The 23,205-nt window shown below is 31.5% G+C and overlaps 1 protein-coding gene across 4 annotated transcripts in view; it reads right to left on the bottom strand.

Annotated features, from left to right (window-relative positions):
- LOC106478722 (laminin subunit beta-1-like) overlaps window positions 1-23,205 on the bottom strand; it is a 127,009-nt gene that overhangs the window by 27,661 nt on the left and 76,143 nt on the right. For all 4 annotated transcript variants that reach the window (XM_013939286.2, XM_022382243.1, XM_022382235.1 and 1 more), the window contains 12 exons: window positions 19,957-20,145; window positions 18,189-18,368; window positions 15,731-15,840; window positions 14,090-14,305; window positions 12,196-12,354; window positions 11,072-11,192; window positions 8,516-8,643; window positions 5,903-6,092; window positions 5,262-5,405; window positions 3,860-4,091; window positions 2,295-2,458; window positions 1,161-1,385 (listed from right to left, as the gene is read on the bottom strand). In XM_013939286.2, the coding sequence (XP_013794740.1) occupies window positions 1,161-1,385; window positions 2,295-2,458; window positions 3,860-4,091; window positions 5,262-5,405; window positions 5,903-6,092; window positions 8,516-8,643; window positions 11,072-11,192; window positions 12,196-12,354; window positions 14,090-14,305; window positions 15,731-15,840; window positions 18,189-18,368; window positions 19,957-20,145 (2,058 nt within the window). The remainder of the gene's footprint in view (window positions 1-1,160; window positions 1,386-2,294; window positions 2,459-3,859; window positions 4,092-5,261; window positions 5,406-5,902; window positions 6,093-8,515; window positions 8,644-11,071; window positions 11,193-12,195; window positions 12,355-14,089; window positions 14,306-15,730; window positions 15,841-18,188; window positions 18,369-19,956; window positions 20,146-23,205) is intronic.

Below are 23,205 nucleotides of genomic sequence, written 5' to 3'. Positions count from 1 at the left end.
AGAAAATGAAGAAAACTTCAGGCGAATGAACTGGTGAATTCAATCCAGAAGGGTGATGGGAAAAGGTCACAGGAGAGGTGAGAATTTCATAAAAGAAATAAAACAGACTAAGGAAACATGGAAGAGAGCAGTACATGTCACATACCCTCAGAGAGCCCTGACTTGGCAAAAGAGGTGGTGGGATTGGATAACTCTAGAAGGGCAGGGGGAGAACATAGGAAATGGAAGATAAGTCCAGAACATACCTGAATGACAAATCCACCAAAGGGGAAAAAGGTTTGGGCAAGTCTCCTGAAACAACACGTGACTAAGAGGCATATTCAGGAGGGGCAAAAAAAGCTGTCCAAATTCAAAAGTAAAAGATCACTGAAACCCTTGTTAGGACATTCATCAGTACGTTCTGATTGTAGCATGAAAGTGGTCACCTCCCGACAATCCAGAGCCATCACTTCATGGGCTGAGAATGGTAGTGTCAACCCGTTAGATGTGGTCGGGAATTCTGCTGCTGCAGTAAGAGCAGTCGTGGTCATTACTACCCAAAACTGTGAGTGCATAACTCCAGAAATTGAAAGAGAAGAGAACATAAAATAAATCATAACTCTCCCAGAAACAGAACAAAATGATAAAACAAATTAACAGAATAAGAAATTCACGAAAGTAAAAGCAGTGTAGATAGGTTAATTAACCAAAAGCCAAAAACTGTGTATGATCAGTAGGACTGCCAATCGAGAAATGATTAACATGTGCATGGTTAGAGAAGGCACTAGTTACAATAGGGGTAGTGTTGCACTCCAATTGGTGGATGTTTGCTGCATGATCACTTGCATGTTAGTATGCAGTAATAAGTGGGAGTAACAAGGCTAGTGGCAAGCAAAAATTTGTGCCAATAGAGGGCAGTACAAGTCGTAAAAGCTATTTGTGAGAATATATGTTTGTTTGTTTGAAATTAAGCACAAAGCTACACAATGGGCTAGTTATGCTCTGCCCACCACAGGTATGAAAACCCGGTTTCTAGCACTGCAAGTTTGCAGACATACCGCTGTGCCATTGAAGGGGGGCTTGTGAGAGGAGGTAAAATACTTAAGATACTTACAATTTACACACTTAGTATAATTATCTAAATTGTTTTTTTTTTCTGACACACCAATAAGCACATTTACCTGGACAGTTATGCTGAGTGGCATTTCCATAATGTCCTTTTTTACAATATTCACAATGAGGCCCTTCAGTGTTGAACATGCAAAGAAGACATTCTCCTGTTACAGAGTCACAGCTTCCAGGAACTGTGATGTCAATGTTATCATTGCACATGCACCTCTGACATCTGCTTCCAGGCGCAGTTGGATTTCCATAGTAATTATCAGCACATTTATCACACCTTTCACCTGCAAGGAGAAACATTAAAAAATATCAAAACAATAGTCTGTTACTTAAAACTATAACCAATCTTATTTTTTTTCACAAAAATCTTACATCTCTCCATGTTATCCTCTTGATTTTAGTACACGTCACGAACATAACTTTGCTCAAACACTGACACAATTCTCTAACAGAATGACTTCCTCTATAACGATCTTTATGTCACAGGAAGGAAGGAAGACATTACAAAAATAACTGATCTCTCCCTTTTCTTCTAAAAGGATAATCATGGCAGTGGAACTTTTCTGTGGTATTACTAAGCACCAATATTGAAAGCAGGGTTGTGAAAAAAAATGTGTAAAGAGAATCAAGTAACAACAGGAATAAACCTGCTCTGATATCCATCTAAACCACCAAGATTAGATTCTTAAAAGAACAAAGCTGTGAAAAAATTATAACAATAAAATATATAAATAAAAAGTTAGAGAAAAAAAAAATGAACTGATGATCATTAACCTTTCTTTTGATAAAGTTTATGTCAGTATGTTTTGTAGCACTGCTTACATAAACATTTCACACTAGCGTAGTTGTGGCAATAAGCTGAGAACCATAAACCCCCAGATTCACAGGTCATGTTTAGATTACCTTATGACAGAATGCTATGTTTTTTGTCATGTATACTCAGAGCAGTGACTAATCATGAGAAAAACAATAACAACAAAAGTTCATACTGGTTAAGCAAACTTTGAAGGTAAGCATCCCATAATGAGGTGAGTTCCATCCTTAAAGTTTTTAAATAACCATGTTAATTTCATGGTAATAATACAATAAGTTATACTTAGTTGAAAATGACTAAAGTTATGCTTAAAACACTTGAATATCTTTACATGTAGAAGCAATAAACATTTTTATTGCTTTAAAGCAGAAGGCTTTACCTTTGTATCCTTCTTCACAATGACAAATGACCTTTTGCGTATGTACATCCAGATAACAACCTCGAGCATGATTTAATCCACTTTCTGCAGTCCCAGGGCAAGGACAGGGTTGGCATGGTATGTTCACTTCAATTCTGGGGTCACCATAGTAACCTGATATACATCTATATAGGAAAAACATCAGTCAATTTTAATTTTATTTATTAATATTTCTAAAGCTTACTGCTTTCAAACAATGCATAAAGAACACAAATAAATTATTTACTATACTTCATTCAGTAACTCCTAAGTGATCCCTATAATAACTACATGTGTAAAAAGCAATTGTTTTTTGTTTATTATCTCAAAATACAGTACCTACAAACTTTCTACAGTTTGTTGATAAATAAAAATAGCTCTGTGCTTTATAAGTTACTAATAAATAGATGTCATTATCACACCTATTGGCTTGTTTTAAAAGATTTGTCTTTCATATCTCCAATATTTTTAATTAAGTATTGCTATTTTATAGGAGGATACATTCCGTAATAAACAGTGAACCGCTTAAATATTATTAAAATATTTTATTAGCATAACCATGGGTCCTAGGTTCAAGCCCCACTCCTGGAGTCACTTTTGCTTCTTGGTTTGTCACTTAAAATATTTATGATGACAAGGAACCATCCTGAAGTAAATATATATATATATATATCGTAGAAACAGCCGAAAATCAACAAAACAACAAACAAAAAAACAATACATTGCCACATAACTTACATTCCAGATATAAGTGACAAAATAACTAACATTTGGAATAAACATATAACCAGACATAACATTCCAGAAAACCCTAAATTAATTCAAAAACCAGGAACCAAATTAAAATCTATGCTATGTAAAAATTACTCTGACAAACACAATACTAACATTATTTTTAAAATACAATGCAAGAACTGCCATGATTTCTATATCAGAGAAACAACCTGAAAGATGAAAATTAAAATCAATGAACATAAAAATACACCCTTCCATATTTTCTAACATTGTATCTCAAATAAACACAATATAACCATAGAAAACACTAACATACTACGTAAAAAAACAAATATAATCAAATGAAAACTTAAAGAAGCTCTTCTAACACAAGAACTTAAACTCACATTGAGCCAGCACCATGAAACATTTCTATACTTGTACTAATTATTTCCTTAAACGTTAACTACTGTACATAATAGATTATATATACACAATGCCCCTACAATCTTATACCTATCATTCCTGTCATCCCCACGACACGCGATCAATAACAGTCACATTTTCAAATTTCATTCTTAACCTGATGATGACCTAAGGTGGTCGAAACGTTGTTACTTGTTTGTGTTTTAAATAAAAGTTTTTAATACCCATGTCAGCCATCTCTACTATAAATACATGTAAAATATTTAATATTAATTATTATGACATAATAACATTACTAAAGTACAACACAGTTTTTAAACTAATAAGTCTATATCGTTTAATTTTGATTTTTACTAAATCATACTGTACATTTCTTTCTAGGTTAATATATGCATACAAACACCTGCCTATCACATTTTGGTCCTGTAGTAAAACTCTCACATTCCAAACAATATCCAGTCCTAGAGTCACAGATCTCTGTATGACCATTACATTCACAAAGTCTACAGTTGGGGTAATTCCAGAAACCAGGTTGGCATTCATCACAATGCTGACCATAAGTGTTAATACGACAACGACACTGTCCTGTCTCCATGTCACAAAAGTTATCCACAGAGCCAATATTATGGCAGCTGCATGCTAAAAAAAAATGTGATAGTAATTTTAATGTAAAAAGACCTAGCTTTTGTTCTAATAAATCAGATGACATGTTATGATACTAACTGAGAAGTTTAAAGTTACAGTTAAAAAGAAAGAGAGATGAATTCTGTTCAAAACATTTACTTCAAGCTTTTACTTTAGATTTCTAAAAATCAGATGTTTCACGTTTATAGGCACACTTCTTCAATACATCATCTTAAACTAGTAGTCTTTTGTTCTGTTCTTTAAGTAAAATTTATAATTTCTCACACACACACTTACCTCATTTAGAATAAAGTCCATACTAACTGTAGTTATCATCAAAATTTTAAACCTTATTTAAACAAAATCATAAACTTCAACAAGCTTTGTCTTTCAAATAAGTTCACAGATTCCAAATAAAACAAAAGTTTACTTTCTGAAGTTTTTGTTGTACATTTTTATCTCAGAACTTAAGTCAACCATCAAGAATATTTTATTTGAAGTCTAAAATTGTGAACTGATTTTAGTATATACAGCACAGTAATCTTTCATGAAATAAATAGTACACTTTTTTATGATGAATGTACAATATCTTTCAAAAGTATTCATTTACCATTCTTTTGAAAGCACCCTCAGATGCAAACAAATAACCATTCTCACATTCAAGCTAACTTATTACATAAATGATGCACTTCAAGAAAATATTGAGAGCTTTCAAATATAGTAACTTCTCAACTACATCCAAAAAAACAGTTTCACATCATCCATACTCAAAAGCAGTGTAAACATGGCTTTAAAACTAAAGTTGAAATATTGTTTGTATAAATCAATTTACTTGAACCTTACATATTTCAGTCATAAATAACCATAACATATTATATAGCAAGCCAGTAATTATATGCACACAAGGCTAAAACAGGCTAAAGTTTTGTAATAAATATTGCATTACACTACAAGTATGTTGTAACATACTTGTATACTATCATGAAATACTCATAAACAAGCAGTACCAACTATTACCAAATACTTAAATTGTAAAAGTAGTTATTCCAAGTGCTCTTGCATTTATTTATAATATAATAAAGTAGGTAACTTAATCACATAATATAATTCCCACGTGGAAGCTTTTGGTTTTCGCTACAAGAGCACACACAATAAAGGATAGACTTTGAAAAAACATATACTTACATGCACATCCTTTTGGACCAAAGCCAAATGTACCAGGAGCACATCGATCACATCTTCTACCTACAACATTTGGCTTACACTGACACTGGCCTCCCAATGGGTCACACTGCTCACTCAAGGAGCCAGTAAGATCACAATCACACTCTAAGTTGATATGAAAAATGATTAAGAAAACTAAAGAAACATACCAAGACACATAGCTGATAAATTTAATCATTATCATTATATGAAGTTAGTGTTAACAAGTTAGATTGTTCCCCATCAAAAATAAAAATTACTGCCTTTAACAGGTTATGCATGTTGTGAAATAAATGTGTGTTGTGTATCACATCATATTTGTCATTAAGGAGGTTTTTTAATACCTTTTCAATCACCAATGAAGTATGCTAAAATGATTTAGGTGTTTCAATAATGTTAGAGCTTGTGCATAAGTCATTATTCCATTTTATATATATATATCAAATCAGGTATTTAATAATTATATGTATATGTTACAGATTTCTTTTCATTCTCACTAAAGGTAAACTCAAAAAGAGAATCTATATAGTTTCTTCCAATGGTGTTCTTTATTTTTATTCCTGGTTGTAAGAAATAATCCAAGAGATAAAATAAAATATAAATGTACAAACAAAAGAACTTACTTAGACCTCCCCCAAATACAAAGAAACTGATGCTGTATAAAAACTTTTTGCATACTTCTGGTGGATCTCTGTCAGAGACAGAAAAAAAAACTTCTCCACAGCGAAATCTTTGAAATTCTTCTCGGTGTTTGTCACCTCCAGGAATTTCATTGAAAAATGGAATCCTATCAATCTGAGGTATCAGTGCAAGCTGAAAAAATAGACAATCCAAATATCCATCTCAATACTGAATTACAGATTAAATTAACTAAAATACACACACACACTAAAAATAACTTATCTGTTCAAAAAATATACAGTAGATACACCAAATAATATGATATTAATACCACTTTGTATAGGGTAATAATAGCATTCCTTTACCATGGTTGGTTTATTAGTATATTTGACCAATAACATCAATGAAATCTTACTAAAAATGTTTGTTCTATACAAACCATTTATATATTTTAGTAAAATTATATACAATAGTGTACAATGGATAATAAAGATCATGCTATGGCCATCTGGAAACTGCAGTTTTCACCAAACTATTTCTCATAAGCCAAACAAGATTTAACTGTACCATATTATCAGCTATCATCTTATATTTCTAGTTATTTTTAATTCTATTCAATCAACTACAATTTACAAGTATAGCTCAAATATTATGATGTAATAGTCTGAAGGTAACTCTCACACATTTAGTTATTTTAAATGGCTATATTGTCAACAAATACTAGAATTTAGTTAAATACTGTATGAATGAATTATCGATAAAAGACAAATATTCAAAATTCAGATATGGATAAACCTTTATAAATTCCATATAAAAATAATTTTCAGTATGATTAACAATATGCCAAAGCATACAAATATGACTTCATAAATCATCTTGGTTCTTTTTCTTATCTTTAAATCAATATTAATATAAGAATATAAAACAACTGTTAATTAATTGTAACACAGAGCTAATATTTATGGATTAATTCATGTAACAATGCCAATTAAACTTTTAGTAAGCATAATTATTTCTTTAAAATTTATTGTCAAACTTAACTGTACTTATGTACTCGAGTTGTAAATGTCACAGAGGTAAGAAGCTTGAGTACCAATAGATTTAACTGGTAAGTTTATTAAAATTTCTGTATCAAAAACCTATAATTATAAGCTAATGTTGCACTATGCAACACTTTAAATGTTTTTTATTAGAATTTATAAATTACAACAGATATTACATTCTGTGACTACATAAATCATATACGATTTATTTAATTTCATAGTAATTGGTTGGCATGAAAATATATTTCCAATAATATATACCTCTGCTGACACTATAGCTATTTCTCAATCTCCAGGGTTTCCACTCTTTGCCCATCTAAACATTGAAAACACTTGCTCCAGTCTTTTATACCCCACTCGAATGCCCTTGGCAAATTCTGATTTGCAAAAGTCTCCACCAACTTCAATGTGCCTTCTATTTAAGTACTGTATATAAGCACCACATTCAGATAATGAAATCACTTTTTTGAGAAACAAACAGGTTTTTGGTAGGGCAGGAGAGTATCAGTGGAAGTAAGTATTATTGGAAATACATTTTCAGGTTAGGAAAATGTTAACTTCCAAAATATACTTACCTCCACTGACACTATAGCTAGAATACCACACTGAGAAGGTGGAGGGACCAGTGCAGGCATGAACCGTACAGAAATCATCTGTATAGAATAGGAATGTACCAAGTTCAAAATGGTAAAAGAGTGGAGGAACTGTACTACATCCAGAACAGGTATAGGTTTGTGTCAAATTTGAAACAGAATAATCCCAAGTAACCAACTGAAGAAAAGGGGCTGGAGGTGGCTGATCAAGATGATCTTCTGTTGAGGCTGACCTAGTAAAAGAAGGAGACGTAAAAATAGAGTCTAAATTCTCCCCAACTTGTCCCGGGTCCTTTGCAAAAGCTGCCTCAGAACTCCCCGGTGAGACACTCTCGGTCCACATATATAACTCCATCTCACGATGGATCATATCCCAGACAGCTTTGACTGAGAATGACTCCTCCCCTGGCCGTTGACAAACACCAGATAGCAGAGGTGGAAAAAAAAGAGATCTGGTTGGTCTCCATAGCAGAAACATTAAGTTTGCAATTCATACCCATTGGTAATTTTTTTTTTTTTTTTTGTTCAAGTAATTTATAAATAGAAACAAAGATATAACCGTACTAATGCCAACCACGTTGAAAATCACAACATAATCTGTGAATAATCACAACACTCCTATTTATAGAAATCCGTGCTGAATGCTTTGTCGAGAAAAAGTTATTACATTATCTGAATGAGGTGTTGATATACAGTACCTAGATAGAGGGCGCATTGAAGTTGATGGAGAATTTGCCAAGAACAATCAAGCAGGGTATAAAAGACTGGAGCAAGTGTTTTCAATGCTTAGATGGGCAAAGAGTGGAAACCTTAGAGATCGAGAAATAGCTATAGTGTTAGCGGAGGTAAGTATGTTTTGGAATTGTGACTTTCAGGAATATTATTTGTGGCATAGTTATATGTACTCTTCTATTTTTTCATTTTTATATATGTTTTCAAATTTTCAAACTTAAATACATGAAAGACTTCACATACTTACAGAATCAATGTAAACAACAGCATGGGGACTATCTTTTTGTCGATTATAATACTCTAATTCAAGCCGAACCTGGTACCCCTTTCCTTTTTCTAGACAAGCCTTGGGATACACTACAACATACCTCTCTCCTGTAATATACACATGAGTAATGAAAATCAAAGGATCATAGAAAGCTATTTTTAACCATTTTCAGATAGCCTGGCTATTACAATATATATATATATACACTCACATATACACCTATCCAAAAATATATTACAACTTGAACCAAATTAAGTATCTTAAATATTCCTACAGAACTAAGTATTTCTTCAACACACTTAGATGCAACCCTACACCCATTAGCCTAGATACATTAATATATATCACCATTACTAGATGAAGGGAAATTCAGTTTCAGTCTTTTACCAGATGAAAGAGTAATAGTGATATGATATGAAACTAGAAAATCCATAACAACTTAGATATATTCATCAAAGAAATTCTGTAACATTTACAAAGTTTAGCTAAAACCAGCCTTTTACTTTCGAGAAAATAAAAGAACAAGAAATTTTGCTTGAAAAATGGTATATATAAGTGATCAAAACTTTAGGTGTATTGCAAAGCACTGTCTACTGTCAAACGCTCAGTAATTTTAAATGCATAATTTCAAAAAACAAAATGCAATAATGACAGCATAATCTCTCATCCAAAAATTCAAACAGAGTTAAACTGTTCAAAAATTTATCAAAACAATAGCACTCAAACTCCTTACATATATAGACAAAATCCAAACATAAATATATATATATATATAATGCCCAACATAAAATTATAAGTATTTTCAATTCATGTGATCAAAATTAAGGTGACTGTTAAAAAGAAGATAAACACAAACACAATAAAGTAAAAGAAGAAAGCACAAATCAATAAACAAAGTACACAATCTCTCTTCTTATAAATCACACTATGTATTACTGGAGTATTTTACAAATCTAGCCAACTCCATTATTCTGTAATTGGGAGCTCTCTGACTCTGGCAGAAAGAACATCTACATAAGACAAACACAGGAATAGGAATCATAATAATAATAATACCACATTTCAAGTCAAACAAAAATCCTAGTCCAGTATCCAAAATCACGGGATATCTACTTCATCACTGAGCACTCCCACTAAACATTTCATGGAGATAAAGCTGCAGCTGATAGTAACTTGTACAAATCTCTTAAAACAGTATGACCTCATTCCAGAAGGACATGATATAGAAACTGCGCATTCATCATGGTTTGTAGCCATTGTTGTGAAGGTGATTAGTGCAAGTTTGCAACCTTTCACATCCTGTTTATAAAGGGGCCAACCATTTAGATGAAACACTAAAATACTAGAACCAGGTGATTAACTCGATTAATTGATTACCTACAAGCATCTATTACACCAATTAGTGTCATGTAAAATTTTGATTAATCAAAATTACTAATAAACAAATATGATTATGGGTATATTAAATCAGTCGTTATTTTGTACACGAGAATATTCCATTGTGAAGTGAGCCAAACTTTATTACTTTAAATCAGCACAATGCCAATTTGACACTTACTGTTTTTGATTCGTAACTGATACGAATTGATTAATTTGAATAAAGCTTGAATTAATCAAAAATAATATTGAGAAATCATAATAGCTGTATTTAGATTACTTGGATTGCTGGAATAATGGAAAACAGTAACGTTCAAAAACACTGATTTTCATAAGTCGTTTATTTTTGTGATCTTATTCTTTTCTACCTCTAATGAGTAAAGTGGCTATTTAATTTACTGTCCTTTTTTACAGTAAAGATGCACCTAAAGTAACAACATGTTTTATCTCCTAGATCTACTTGTGAATGTTCTCTTTACCACCACATACTTGATAATGTTGTTTTCCTATAGAATCATAAACTCAATCTCCAGCACTAAACCTACCTAACACGTGTTAGCCTTTACCTCATAGTAACCTCATGAGTTATTGTTCTGTTTTATAATTAATATCACAAAGTTGTTTATTTTCACCCACAAATATTCAGTAATTTTAGTAGAGTAGTCTTATGAAAATTGGTAGATAGAAACTCATTGAACTGTACCAATTGTATTTTCAGTGTGTTACAGGTTTCATATTATATTTCGTATATGATACTTTTCCATGTCCAACAGTTTAAGATTAAAAAAGTACCTAAATCCTAAAATGTTGTAACTAAGAGCGTCTATCAGATTAAATAAAGGTTAATCTTAAAATGTCTTTAAAATATCCAAAATAAGCTCAAAATAGGAAGATTAATCTCCCATAAGAACGGTCGATTAGTTGTGGGCAATCAATTAGTGAGTTCAGTTGTTACTTGATTAGTAAATTCCACTAATCTCCCAGCTCTACTGAACATCTGTATATAAAAAAGTTGAAAATGTACCTAAAATAAAGATATATTCTTTACCATTATAGAAGATGGAATATAACAGTTCTTTCAACTGCAATATCTGTGTAAGCATATAAAAAGAAAATTAGCAGAGAGGCAGATAGAATAACAAAAAAAAAGATTCTTACTTTGGGGTAACCTAACTGTCATTATATCATCTGTTGGTTTTGTATTAGCACATGGACCTGTCTGATCAATCGGACCTGGTCTTTCAATGATTACTATAGCTTTTTCCCAATCCATAGGATGCTGAAAAATAAAAACTTCATTAGCTAAAAGTTTTCTTTCATGTTCTCTTGCACTTTATTAACCACGCAATACAACATATGTAGTTACTAATTTCTTTTGCTAAAAGATACAACTTATAACAGATAAAACAGAATCTCATAATTTAAGCAAATACACCAAGTATAAAAGATTATGTTCGTGCAAAAATGAGAAAGAAACATCTGTGGTTGACTGATATGTTTCTTAATAGCAGTATTTTTTATTTTTTGAGCAAAATAGTACTAGGATTCCAAAATGTTTGTAAGGTATAACTGAAAAAAAGAAGACTACAAAAATATTTGTCAATGTTCTTTAGTCATGGAGTAATCTTCAAAGTACGATACAGCAGAAAAAAACTAACTTTAATAACACAACTTGTAAAAACGACAAATATATAATACATACTTTTACACGTATTTACAATTTCACGGTACTTCACTAATAATGCCACTATACTAACTGCACAATCACAAAACATGGTGTTTCTGTTGTCAAATATGATTTATTGTAAAGCAGTTTAGGTTTTCTAACTTCTGAAGTGTAAAAAAAAATAGACTCAAATTGTGAATACACTTAAATAAAAGTAGAAATAAATAGATGAAAAACATAAAATTATTAGACCCAAAACATTTTACAATAATTTTTGTTTCAAAGTGCTGCTAAGAATATGGTTTCCATGTCTATTCTGAAGAGGTAAGTTATACATTTCTTTCCTAATCATTCTAGAAACAATACAGTTTTATTTAAACACAGAAACAGGAAATATTTGATTATTATTCTCTTTCGTTTTGACAAAATACAATGTACTTACCAACAATATATACATAACTGGTGACTGAATGTATGTGAATAAAGTGTACTGTCTGTTTAGGATTCTCAATATTTTCACAAACATACAGATTATAAATTAAATCAAGTATCAAGTAAGTTCAAACTTAGGAAGAAGTTCAAGTTACAAAAAAACAATGAGAACACTCTTACCAACCTTGTGTTCATAGCGGATGGCAATACCATATTCCAGAGTTTGAGGAATATTGCTAATATTAAATGTTAAACTGGATCCTTCATACACCTTCATAAAGCCAAGTCCTGTCCATGTTGGTCTTTTACCAGGTTCTGGTTCTCTGACATTTACTTGGCAATTCTATGTCACAAAAATGAAAGTTCATGGTATTGATTTTTTTTTCACATATATAACTAAAACAAAACACCCTCACATAGTCACATACAATAAGGAAATATCAATTAATATAATAAATAACATCACGGTAACGTGAGAGAGCAAGTTATCTATTTTACTGTTGATATTAACTGAGGCTTACATATAAAAATGATTCTTGAAAATAAATATAAGAAACTACCCAAAGTCAATATATTTGTCTAGATATTTTGATGTGGGACTTGTTATAATATGGTCTTAAATATACAAAAAGCAAATTTTGTCATACATGGGCTCATGTTTGAGATCTAGGTGATTATTTGCTCAAACTTGATTCATTTGTATTTAAGTGTTAAATATGTTTAAATTAAGTTCAAACAAACTTAATATAATCTAACCAATATTAAAACAAACTTGTAAATCTAGATAAAATCTCTAAGGAGGAATAACAAAGCATACTTGAAAATGTTTTTGAATAATGAACCAATAAGACAAAATCGATGACCCAGGAAAGAAAGAATTATCATATAAACCTAATTTTTTCAAGTAATTTCATCTTTCAATGAATGAAGTAAACACAAGAAACTAAAAAGGAGCTGGCTTAAGAACAAATGCATCATATTTATGAATCAATGAAGAATTCAATTGTATATCTTTAATAACAGTGTTTGCTTCAAATGGACATTCAGAGGTGTGGAAACAAAATTAAAATATTTAATTTCTTTCTTGACTGTAGAAACAGAACAGGTGAGTATTAACTGTTTTAGTACTACTTGCAATATTGTAAGGTTTTAATAAAAAAGTCATTTTTCCAATTTTGTGTATTCTCTTGCACGATCCTAGTTCAATTACAAGATTGTTATTACCCCCCCTTAAACTTTAAAAATTTTTACGATAAGTAAACCTTCACAAATTTAGGGCATTGAAACAGTTTTGAAATAACAATTGATATGTTTTTTTGGCAAAAAATATATCAATCATTGTTTACAAGAACAGACCAATTAAAGAAAAAATTGTAATTTTTTTTTCTATTGTAAAACTAATCATGTGCTAAGATACATAGCTGCATGCTGAATGATATATATTCATGTAAAATTGAAAAAAAAATTTTTTACCCTAAAGCACAATGTTTGGAATTGTAACGAATATTTCATAATTGAAGTTGTTTTATTGATAAATGATATCCAATTTCTATTAAAAATATAATTTCAGTAAATCTGATTGATGTAAGGGATTATGTACACACTTTTACAATTCTCTATCTGATTGAGCTGAATACAATTAAAAATAAACTGGCTTAAGATTTATGTTTTCAGATTTCATTTCATGAACATGGTATATATCTTTTAGGTTTACTTTACTACCAGATTATGATCTCTATACTGATTAGTTATGTTTATACTTTCCATAATTAATCATTTATACACCCTATACCTTTAAATTATAATATCATAATTAAAAGCATTTAAGACCTACAAACTTTATTATAATTTACTTAAAAATGATTTCATACTCATTTTATGGTAGGTATTTTCTTGTGGCAATTTATCACCCAATTTACCACCCAGAAACAGAAATTCTTAAAAGTTTCAGATTTTTTTTCTTACTTGATGAATACTGACCATTATTCCAAACTCTGTAAACATTTTAAATGCATTTTTTAAATATATAAACACAGTATGAACTAATTGCAATCCATAATTCTATCAGTCTCCCTTACTCGACAGCCTCTTGTAAGTTCAGCTTCATACACAAGGTAATCTAGGTTCCCAGCAAAATAGCCTGGTTCTGGTTTGTCACACTGTCGTCCAATAACATGTGGTCTACAGCGACATTGTCCATTCACTACATCACAGTTACTGTCATATGCCCCACCGGGATCACAACTGCATGGTTTACAGCCAACTTCATCAGAGCCAAGCCCCCAGAATTCAGACTATCATCAAGGTTAATGTATTAGTAAGTATTAAGTAGAATAACAATCTTTTTACAAAGATTTCTGTTCAATTTTTATCTCATATCGTTATTTAGATATTTCTTACAAAAGTTTAGAGAATAAACAAGTAATACATTACATTGATTTAAGTGTTGGATATGATTTTTTGATTTATTGTATTTGTATTTTGGCAGTTAAGCTTTGTGCAAGTTTTTATCTTGTGTTTTTTCAATTTATTTTATCCTCAAACAGTTTTCTCTGAATCTAGCACAGGTTTACTCAAACAATTCCAATTAATATACACACATACACGAATTATAATATAACCTACAATTTATTTATTGTGCATGTAGATGTACACACCAACAAGTAAGCGAACGTGCCAACAATGTTCTAATATAACAATGTAAAATTATACCATTTGTACAAAAGTACAAAAGATATGATTTTAAAGTGAAAATGTCTGAGGTTATAGCTCTCAAAAGCATTGGGGATATTCCATCTATCAGACATAATCAAAACAACAGATGCAGAGCTAATCAGCACATAACAGAAAAAAAGGGGATTAGGATCTGGGTGCTAGAACCCACAAAGTCCCAGATCCTACTATCACTCAACATCTATAAGCCAGTTGTGGGCATGATAGTTATCCCTAAAAAAAAACAAAAAATAGAAATAAGATATTAAACCACCCTTTATTTCTATCATAGATCATCTGACCTTCTCCTTAGTATATTTACTCTGATATTAAATTATGAAATATACAACCTTATTGTACATTTCAAGTAATAATATTGACACTTTATCACTGCAATATATTAATAACTATTCAATATAGTATAAGCAGTAATACTTCAAATAATATTTCAGTTAATGTTTTTATTATGAACTATAAACTATAAACTCACCTATGTGGTATAATTTTACATTGTTATATTAGAACTTTGTTGGCTCGTTCACTTACTTGTTGATGCGTACATCTACATGTGCAATAAATAAACTGTAGGTTATATTATATATACACACACACACACACAAGCACATGTACATACACACATGTGAACTTACGAAGGATATCTGTATGGTTGATTATGGTAAAATTCTCTTTGCTTTAATTTAGTAAAGCATGAGTTTCTAAATCTATTGAAAGTAAACAATTAACGATATATTAAGACTTCATCTTATTATATCTAAGTTTCTTTCTTCATAAAGTTGTATTAAATATTTATAAGTATGAAACAAAATAATCCTAAAATTCAAGTTTAAAAACTGTCTTAATGCTTGTTTTATATTTTAAAATTCTTAGTCTATGTTTAAATCCTTGTATCCTATAAAGTATGATCTTTGAAAAACGTTATATAATAAATGACTCTTGTGGTAATTTGCAATGTTAGCAATACTGTGTCTAAAATATCTTTTACTCACCAAACACTGATCACAATGTCTTCCAATAACATTCCTTTTACAGGTACATTCTCCGCTGAATTCATTACAGCCCTGGTTCCCAACGATACCCAACATATTGCAACTGCAAGCTGCAACAATTCATCAACCATTCTTAAATCCATCTTCACAAGTTAAAAAAAAAATGAATAAACTTCCTTCTTTATAACAAAAAAAACACAACAAAAACATTACTTTGAATTATTTTATACATGACTGGAAAGTTTGTCATTATGAAGTTTCACTTGTTGGGAAATATTACTGAATCAAAATGGATATGCATCCAGAAATGTTAGTTTCTGAATATTATTCTTGGCCACGACTTTACTGTTATATTCAATTTTTTTTCCCTCTTTCATTTCTTGAAACTGTGTATGATTTATAATGAAAATTATTTCCATGACATTATCATAATATAATTACTCCAACTGTCATATTTATCAGAATTATTTAGAACTTAGTTTAAAAAAGGGGAGAGACTCAGTAACCCAATGAACTATGCTTTTCCAAATTTTACTGCAAAGTACTAACTTTAAGTAGGTTCAATTATATTACTTCAAGTCACCTACACAAATATATATAACTCTCATTTATAACACTTAATCACATTTCAACTATAATTATTTTATAATCACAGCAATAAAAAAAAAGTTCTTATTTACCATGTGAAAAAACTATTGCTAAAGAATACATAAAAGTAAAATAGAAACATATTTATAAAGCAAGAATACACAACAGTGATTTTATTTTAATATAAATCTGTAAATAAAAGAAATTATTTTGATTCGTGTAGGTTGTTTGAGTAACAGTCACTGCTTTTACATGGACTGTTCTAGATTCTAGCACATCAAATGTGTAATGTTCCTTAACTGTGAATGCAGTAAATCAATTAGAATTTAGGAATATATTGAAAGTTTTATTTATTTTATTTACTAAATCCTTTTCTACCACTAAGTCATAACATTTCATAAATGGAACAAGCTATGTGATGGACATGTTAACAAAAAAGTATAATAGTTTTGATTCAGACATTTCTTAAAATGAAAGGTGAGAACAGATGTTGATTCAGGTTACAAAATGACATTATTTATTATAGATAAAAAGTAAAATCATTAAAGCTATCTGGCATATTCTTGTATTATATGAAAAGCTTATGAGAATTCGTTTTTGAGAAATAAACTATAATTATTATTTGAAGATAACAATACATATACTTCATCCACCACTAATACATACTTTATTTTTCTGAAATTTATGTGGCACTTTGAAAGCTGGCTTTGAGTTGAAGCAACCACTTTTGGAGTGATGTTTTTTATCATGAGAATTATAAAATACTGGTGAGACAATAGATATTATTTGTATTGTTACTTGGTTACATATCTCAAGTGTTCCATAAATGTTAACAAATCACTGTTCAGTTGTACAATTATGGCTCTGGTAAAAGGGCCATAAGCTCACAATAATTAATTTTTTTTACATAGTGAATGGCTATGTAACTTATTTAATAAAATATAAATATATACTATGCAAAGTGATAAGGATTAATGACATTTGATTATAGGATCTTTTTAGTTGTATGGATATGTATCATAAACAGTAAAACAGACAGAACCAAACATTTGATTATGGGGGTCTTTTTTGTTGCATGAATATGTATTATAAACAGTAGAACAGACAGAACCAAACATTTGATTAAGGGGGGTCTTTTTAATTGTATGGATATGTATTATAAACAGTAAAACAGACAGAACCAAACATTTGATTATGGGGGTCTTTTTTGTTGCATGAATATGTATTATAAACAGTAGAACAGACAGAACCAAACATTTGATTATGGGGGGTCTTTTTAATTGTATGGATATGTATTATAAACAGTAAAACAGACAGAACCAAACATTTGATTATGGAGGTCTTTTTAATTGTATATATATATATTATAAACAGTAAAACAGAGAGAACCAAACATTTGATTATAGGATCTTTTTAGTTGTATGGATATGTATCATAAACAGTAAAACAGACAGAACCAAACAATCGATTATGGGGGTCTTTTTAGTTGTATGAATATGTATTATAAAGAGTAGAACAGATAAAACCAAACTGTGAGTGATCACATAGTGAATTTCCTTTTAACGTGAGGGGGTTGTCATTAACCATTTTTGCAAAAAACTACCATGCGCATTAGGATGCATGTTCTGTTTCACCTCAAAAAAACTATTCGGTGATGCTTCAAGGTTGAAATGCTTGTTTTGGTATTACTATGGAATGAGTTTATGACTTGTTATGATGTGATCCCCTACTAAAAGTGTGCACTCTGTGTCAAACTATTCACACTTAGGGGTTATGGTATGATACATACTAGCATCTTCACCAACAGCTACCATAATCAGATCAGTATCTATTCAATGATATGATTTATAAAGTACCACCTATAACTCACGTTCACATCCATTAGGATTATCAAGTCTAAATTTCCAAAATCCATTCTTGCAGTGATCACATCGTCTTCCTTCAACATTGCTCTTACAGTAACATGTTCCTGCCATAATCCCATTAGCTGGATCACTTCGAGGCTCACAATTACCTTCCTCTAAAGACCCACGGGGATCACAGTCACATGCTGTAAAATAAAACATGAAAATTCATAGACCTGTCATCATGAGAGCTTATAAACTACATTCAATTGTATGATTTAAATTTCCATTTTTAAGCTATACAGAAAGATTTTCCATTAAAAGAAACTCAAAGAAAATATCTTATATTTAATATAAGTGTAATTAAATATATACTATTAAAGCTTTGTGTTTTTTGCAGAGTTACAGAAACTATATATGTGCATCCTAAAAATGTTCTTGTAAATCATTTTAGCATTATTCTAATTAAATTTTTTTCTTTTGATATACTTAGTTCTCACTTCATATCAATAGATGAAGTTGTAAACATTGTGTTTGTAATAAAGTTTAGTATAGCTTATGTGTTGTCACTAGGTGATAACACAAATTTTAAAACTCTTGTGTTTTTTAAGTAATTGAACAGTACCTGTATATGTTTTAGAAAAAGACAGACCTAGGCTAACTGCATATTAAATGAATTCTAATAAAATCTATTACTTTGGCACTTTGATGGCTAAAAAATTAAAACACAAGAAATAACTGTCCTACACTTACATTTATTTTATAACAAAAAATTAATGTTAAAGGAATCATGTTGACTAGAATAATAAAGTAAGCAATCATTATTGAGTTAAGAAAAAGATAACTTACTAGATGCTTCCAGATATTAATTAAACATTCACAAGAAATATGATATTTCTGGGATCTAAGGATTTTACCTCACATTTCAAAACTAACAGCTAAATATTTCAGCAAATCCTACTATAATTTGAGAGAAGTATATTTGTTTGTCACGTACTCTTCCTAGGCTTTTCCATTTGGATCTGTCAAATATGGTTTAATTAACTAGGAACAATTTGGGGTCTATCAAATATGGTTTAATTAACTAGGAACGATTTGAGATCTGTCAAATATGGTTTAATTAACTGGGAACGATTTGGGGTCTATCAAATATGGTTTAATTAACTGGGAATGATTTGGGATCCATCAAATATGGTTTAATTACTAGGAATGATTTGGGATCTGTCAAATATGTCAAGAAGAAGTAATTTTTCTTTTAAAATGCACAGATTTCATAGCTCCAGTGCTCACTAAATACAGATCAGTCAGAGGGGTGGCCACGAGGGGTATTAATGGGATTTCTCCAGTTTCCTCTTTCATTACATGGGGTATACATACAGTCTATGTACTTTCAATCATTATTGGGATATTCAGGACAAAAACAGAAGCACTATTTATATTAATAACTGATAAAACATTAATTCAATAATTGCATTTCATTTTCAAGTCCCATCAATCATTTAAGGGATTTCTTTTTAACACGTTCTTTATGCATAATTTCAAGTTATATACCCATATATTAAGTGAAATGTTCTTAATTTATTTACTTTTTTTCTTTTAGATAAAATGAAACAATGACCCTTCTCCATAAAATCAATAAATGAATCAGATAAACAATTTTTTAATTTTCATAAACCTCTCACTGTACATCTGCTAGTATCAATGACAGGAAGATATTTAGAATGAATAAAAAAGCTCTTTCAAACAATAACAAAACTTCTTTTTTTGAAATAATCTTAAATTTCTGATACTCACGTTGACATATACTTGGGTCTGTTATTTGACGTCTGGGATCCTGGAAATAAAATGCTTTGCACTGTTCACAGTTTCTACCAACTGTATTGTGTTGACAGCCATCACACACACCTCCACTCACTCTACCAGTTGATTCCCATACTGCTGGGTCAAAGTGACATTTGGCAGCATGTTCATTACAATTACATTCTGTTAAATGTGGATATAAAAAAAATGTCTATTTAAATATGGTGGTCACGATGTACCTGTGAAATTTGTTACTTTCTTTTATTCGTATAACAAGTCTGAAAAAAAAAAACTAAACAAATTTTCCAAACTATATAGAGAACAAACAATAACAATTTAATTATAAATCTCAGTTTACTTAATTTTACATTAGCTTGTGATATGTTATACTTATATTTGGCATCAGCATTTCTGTATATCAAAATTTTTAAAACAAATGCTTACTTTTGGATAACTATAAGCTAATACTTTTTATACTATTGTATATTTCCTAATTCCTAGTTGTCATTCTTTAAATAAATGATAAACTCTCATTCCCAAATTTTCCTGAGAGTTGACAGTTCAAAAGAAGTTATAAAGAATTACAATTGAGATTTACAGAAACAATCCAATAATTAAAAAGAAATAAAAATTGTCTAAAACAACAAAAGAAGAAAAATTCAGTCAGTTGAAGAGAAAAAAAAAAGACTGTAGAAAGGAGAGTCTTGCAGTAACCCAGAAGTTCATTAGATTGGAGTGAGATTGAGGCTGTAAGTAATCCCAAGAATTCAATACTCAAAAATGAGATACCAGGACAGCTCTTCAAAAAAAGGAGCTCAAAAGAGCAATTGGACAATGATAATTCAATTGTGCAAACAAGTGAAGAAACCCAATAATAAGGCAGTTAGGAACAGGATCATGATGGAGAAACAGCTTAAACAGCAAATCCACTAAAAGTGACAATCTGTTGTTCCATAAAGCAACTATACACATAGTGTTTATGTTAAGTATGTTGTAATACAGACTGTGCATTTTGTATTTTATTTTTTGTCTAGTCTTTTTGTTCCACTGAACATCACAACTCAGTCAGAGATTAGGCCTGGCATGGTGGTTACGAGTTCAAATCCCCATCACACATCATGCTCACCCGGTGTCCAGACTAGGATGCCAGTCCTATTCCCAGATACTCACCTCCAAATGAATTTGGAGGTGTGAGAAACACCATATGAAACTACTACTCAGAGATTTAGAATTACTTCATAATTGGCATCTTGACCATATCTCCTGTTACTAAGCAGACCTATCCCACTGCTCAAACATAAATTCATTTTTATCTGGACCTGCCACAGAATGGATAGGAGGGAGGAAACTGTGGTACTATGACCAGGATATTGTATTGTGGAGTTCACTATATTTGCTATTATGTGTGTACTTTCTTTTACTCCTAACTTTTGTGTGATATAAATTTACTCTAAGATGGCAGAATGATGAGGAACATTTGATAGCTTGTCCATTGATTCTGTTCAACCTAAGGCTCTTTGCAATTCATGGCTGTCTCAGCAGTATGTCTCTTAGCTTGGGAAGGCTCACCACTGTCCCATGATCTATTCATTTTGCCATTCAGTACCTGTCATCTCACCTACTGGTTAGATAGCTCCAATTAGCAGATGTCATCCACCAATTGCACCTCCAGTTTTTCTCTGTTCTGTGGTGGCTTTAACCAGAGCTGGGGCTGAATTACTGTGGCTGCTGTAAGTCTGAGAATCTTGTACAGACCACCCTACTCAGTTTCAGACTCACCAGATGCTACACCACTGCAATGATCCTCAGTTATCTATATTTCTCTTGCACCAAGTTAGGACAGCCATTATGGGTGCACTAGATATTAATGGCTGTTCTTTCTGAATTGTCAGTTGTAGTGAGAGACAAGTCCTGAGCCTTCAAAGCCTTGGTGAAAATCCTATGTCCAGGAGAGTACTCCTAGATATGACAACTGTCTCAGACAAACATCCTCCTTAGTGCTTGACACTTTTTCTTGGTTGTAAGTCCTTCTAGTCTTGAAAAATGTGATTTCCATAACTATGATGCCTTTTAAAAGCCTACCACTCAGAGTGTTAAGGTTTCTCAGTTGTGAAGGAGAGTGTGTAGTTATGATCATGGTTCCCCATGAGTAAGGCAAAACAAGTCATTCCTCCAACATTCAAAGGTACAGCAAAGGATGATTTGGACTATTCTTTGAAGCATTTCAGGCAGGTAACTGCCTATAATGGCTGAACTCTAGAATAGGTTATACAATGCTTGGTTCTAAGTTTAAATGATTTGGCCCTTGACCCCATTTCACACTTAAATGGGGAGCAACTCTGGGACTGGAGGGAATCATTAATAAATTGTGCTGGAGGTTTGACCTGGTGGAAGACACAGAAATCTATCAAGCAGAATTCAAGGCTCAGAAGATGATCAGCTCAATTTGCATGTCAAAATTTACCCTGCAATGGCCTCATAAGATCACGAGGATATCCTCACTGACAAGTTGTGGAAGAGCTACTCAGCACGATGATGTGGCATCAACCTGGGTGTGAGAGATCTTCCTACCCTCAATGAGGAAGTTTCTGTCACAGCCTGGTACAAAGTCAGTTGCAAGAGGCGAAGCAACTTGTAGTGGCAGTTGCAGTAACTTCACTTTGGACACACTGTCCTACCCAGAATACCACACCATGACAAGTCTGAACCCAGATGAGGGTCAACCAATCACCAACACATCCTGGCACTGTGATGCAACCACATTGTATCCTGTGAATAGATAGGGCTATCTCAGTCTTTCCATGGTTTATATGCTGAAAACTATGCCACCAATGTCTTTATCAGGGCATAACCCTAGAAGGGAGACATGATGTATCTGTTTTGCATGTCGAATATTGGGTCACTTTCAAGTGAACTACCAATATCTTTTCAACTAACAAGGTAGACAAAGTTATTGGTTTTGACTGATGGTGCAACAGGTACAGGAGAGCCAAGAGCAAGCAGTGAATTCTGCTGCTACAGATCGGGAAAACTAGAGAAGCCCAAGTCAGGCCTGCCCACAAACTTAGGGGAATGCAATGAATAACTTGCACCTAAAAGTGTGGTAGTCAGCTTAGCAATCTCAAGGCTGGATGATATTGTATGTGCTTATGGAAATACAAGGTCAAAAGATAACAGTTCTTAGTTCATACAGAAGTGGCCAAAAAGACTAGTAAATCTCATAGCATATCAGGAGCTTCAAGT

The sequence above is a fragment of the Limulus polyphemus genome, unplaced genomic scaffold (assembly GCF_000517525.1).
Source record: "Limulus polyphemus unplaced genomic scaffold, Limulus_polyphemus-2.1.2 Scaffold11, whole genome shotgun sequence".
Lineage (NCBI taxonomy): Eukaryota > Metazoa > Arthropoda > Merostomata > Xiphosura > Limulidae > Limulus > Limulus polyphemus.
The sequence above is the reverse complement of the archived record's forward strand: the minus strand, read 5'-3'. Positions and strand labels throughout refer to the sequence as shown.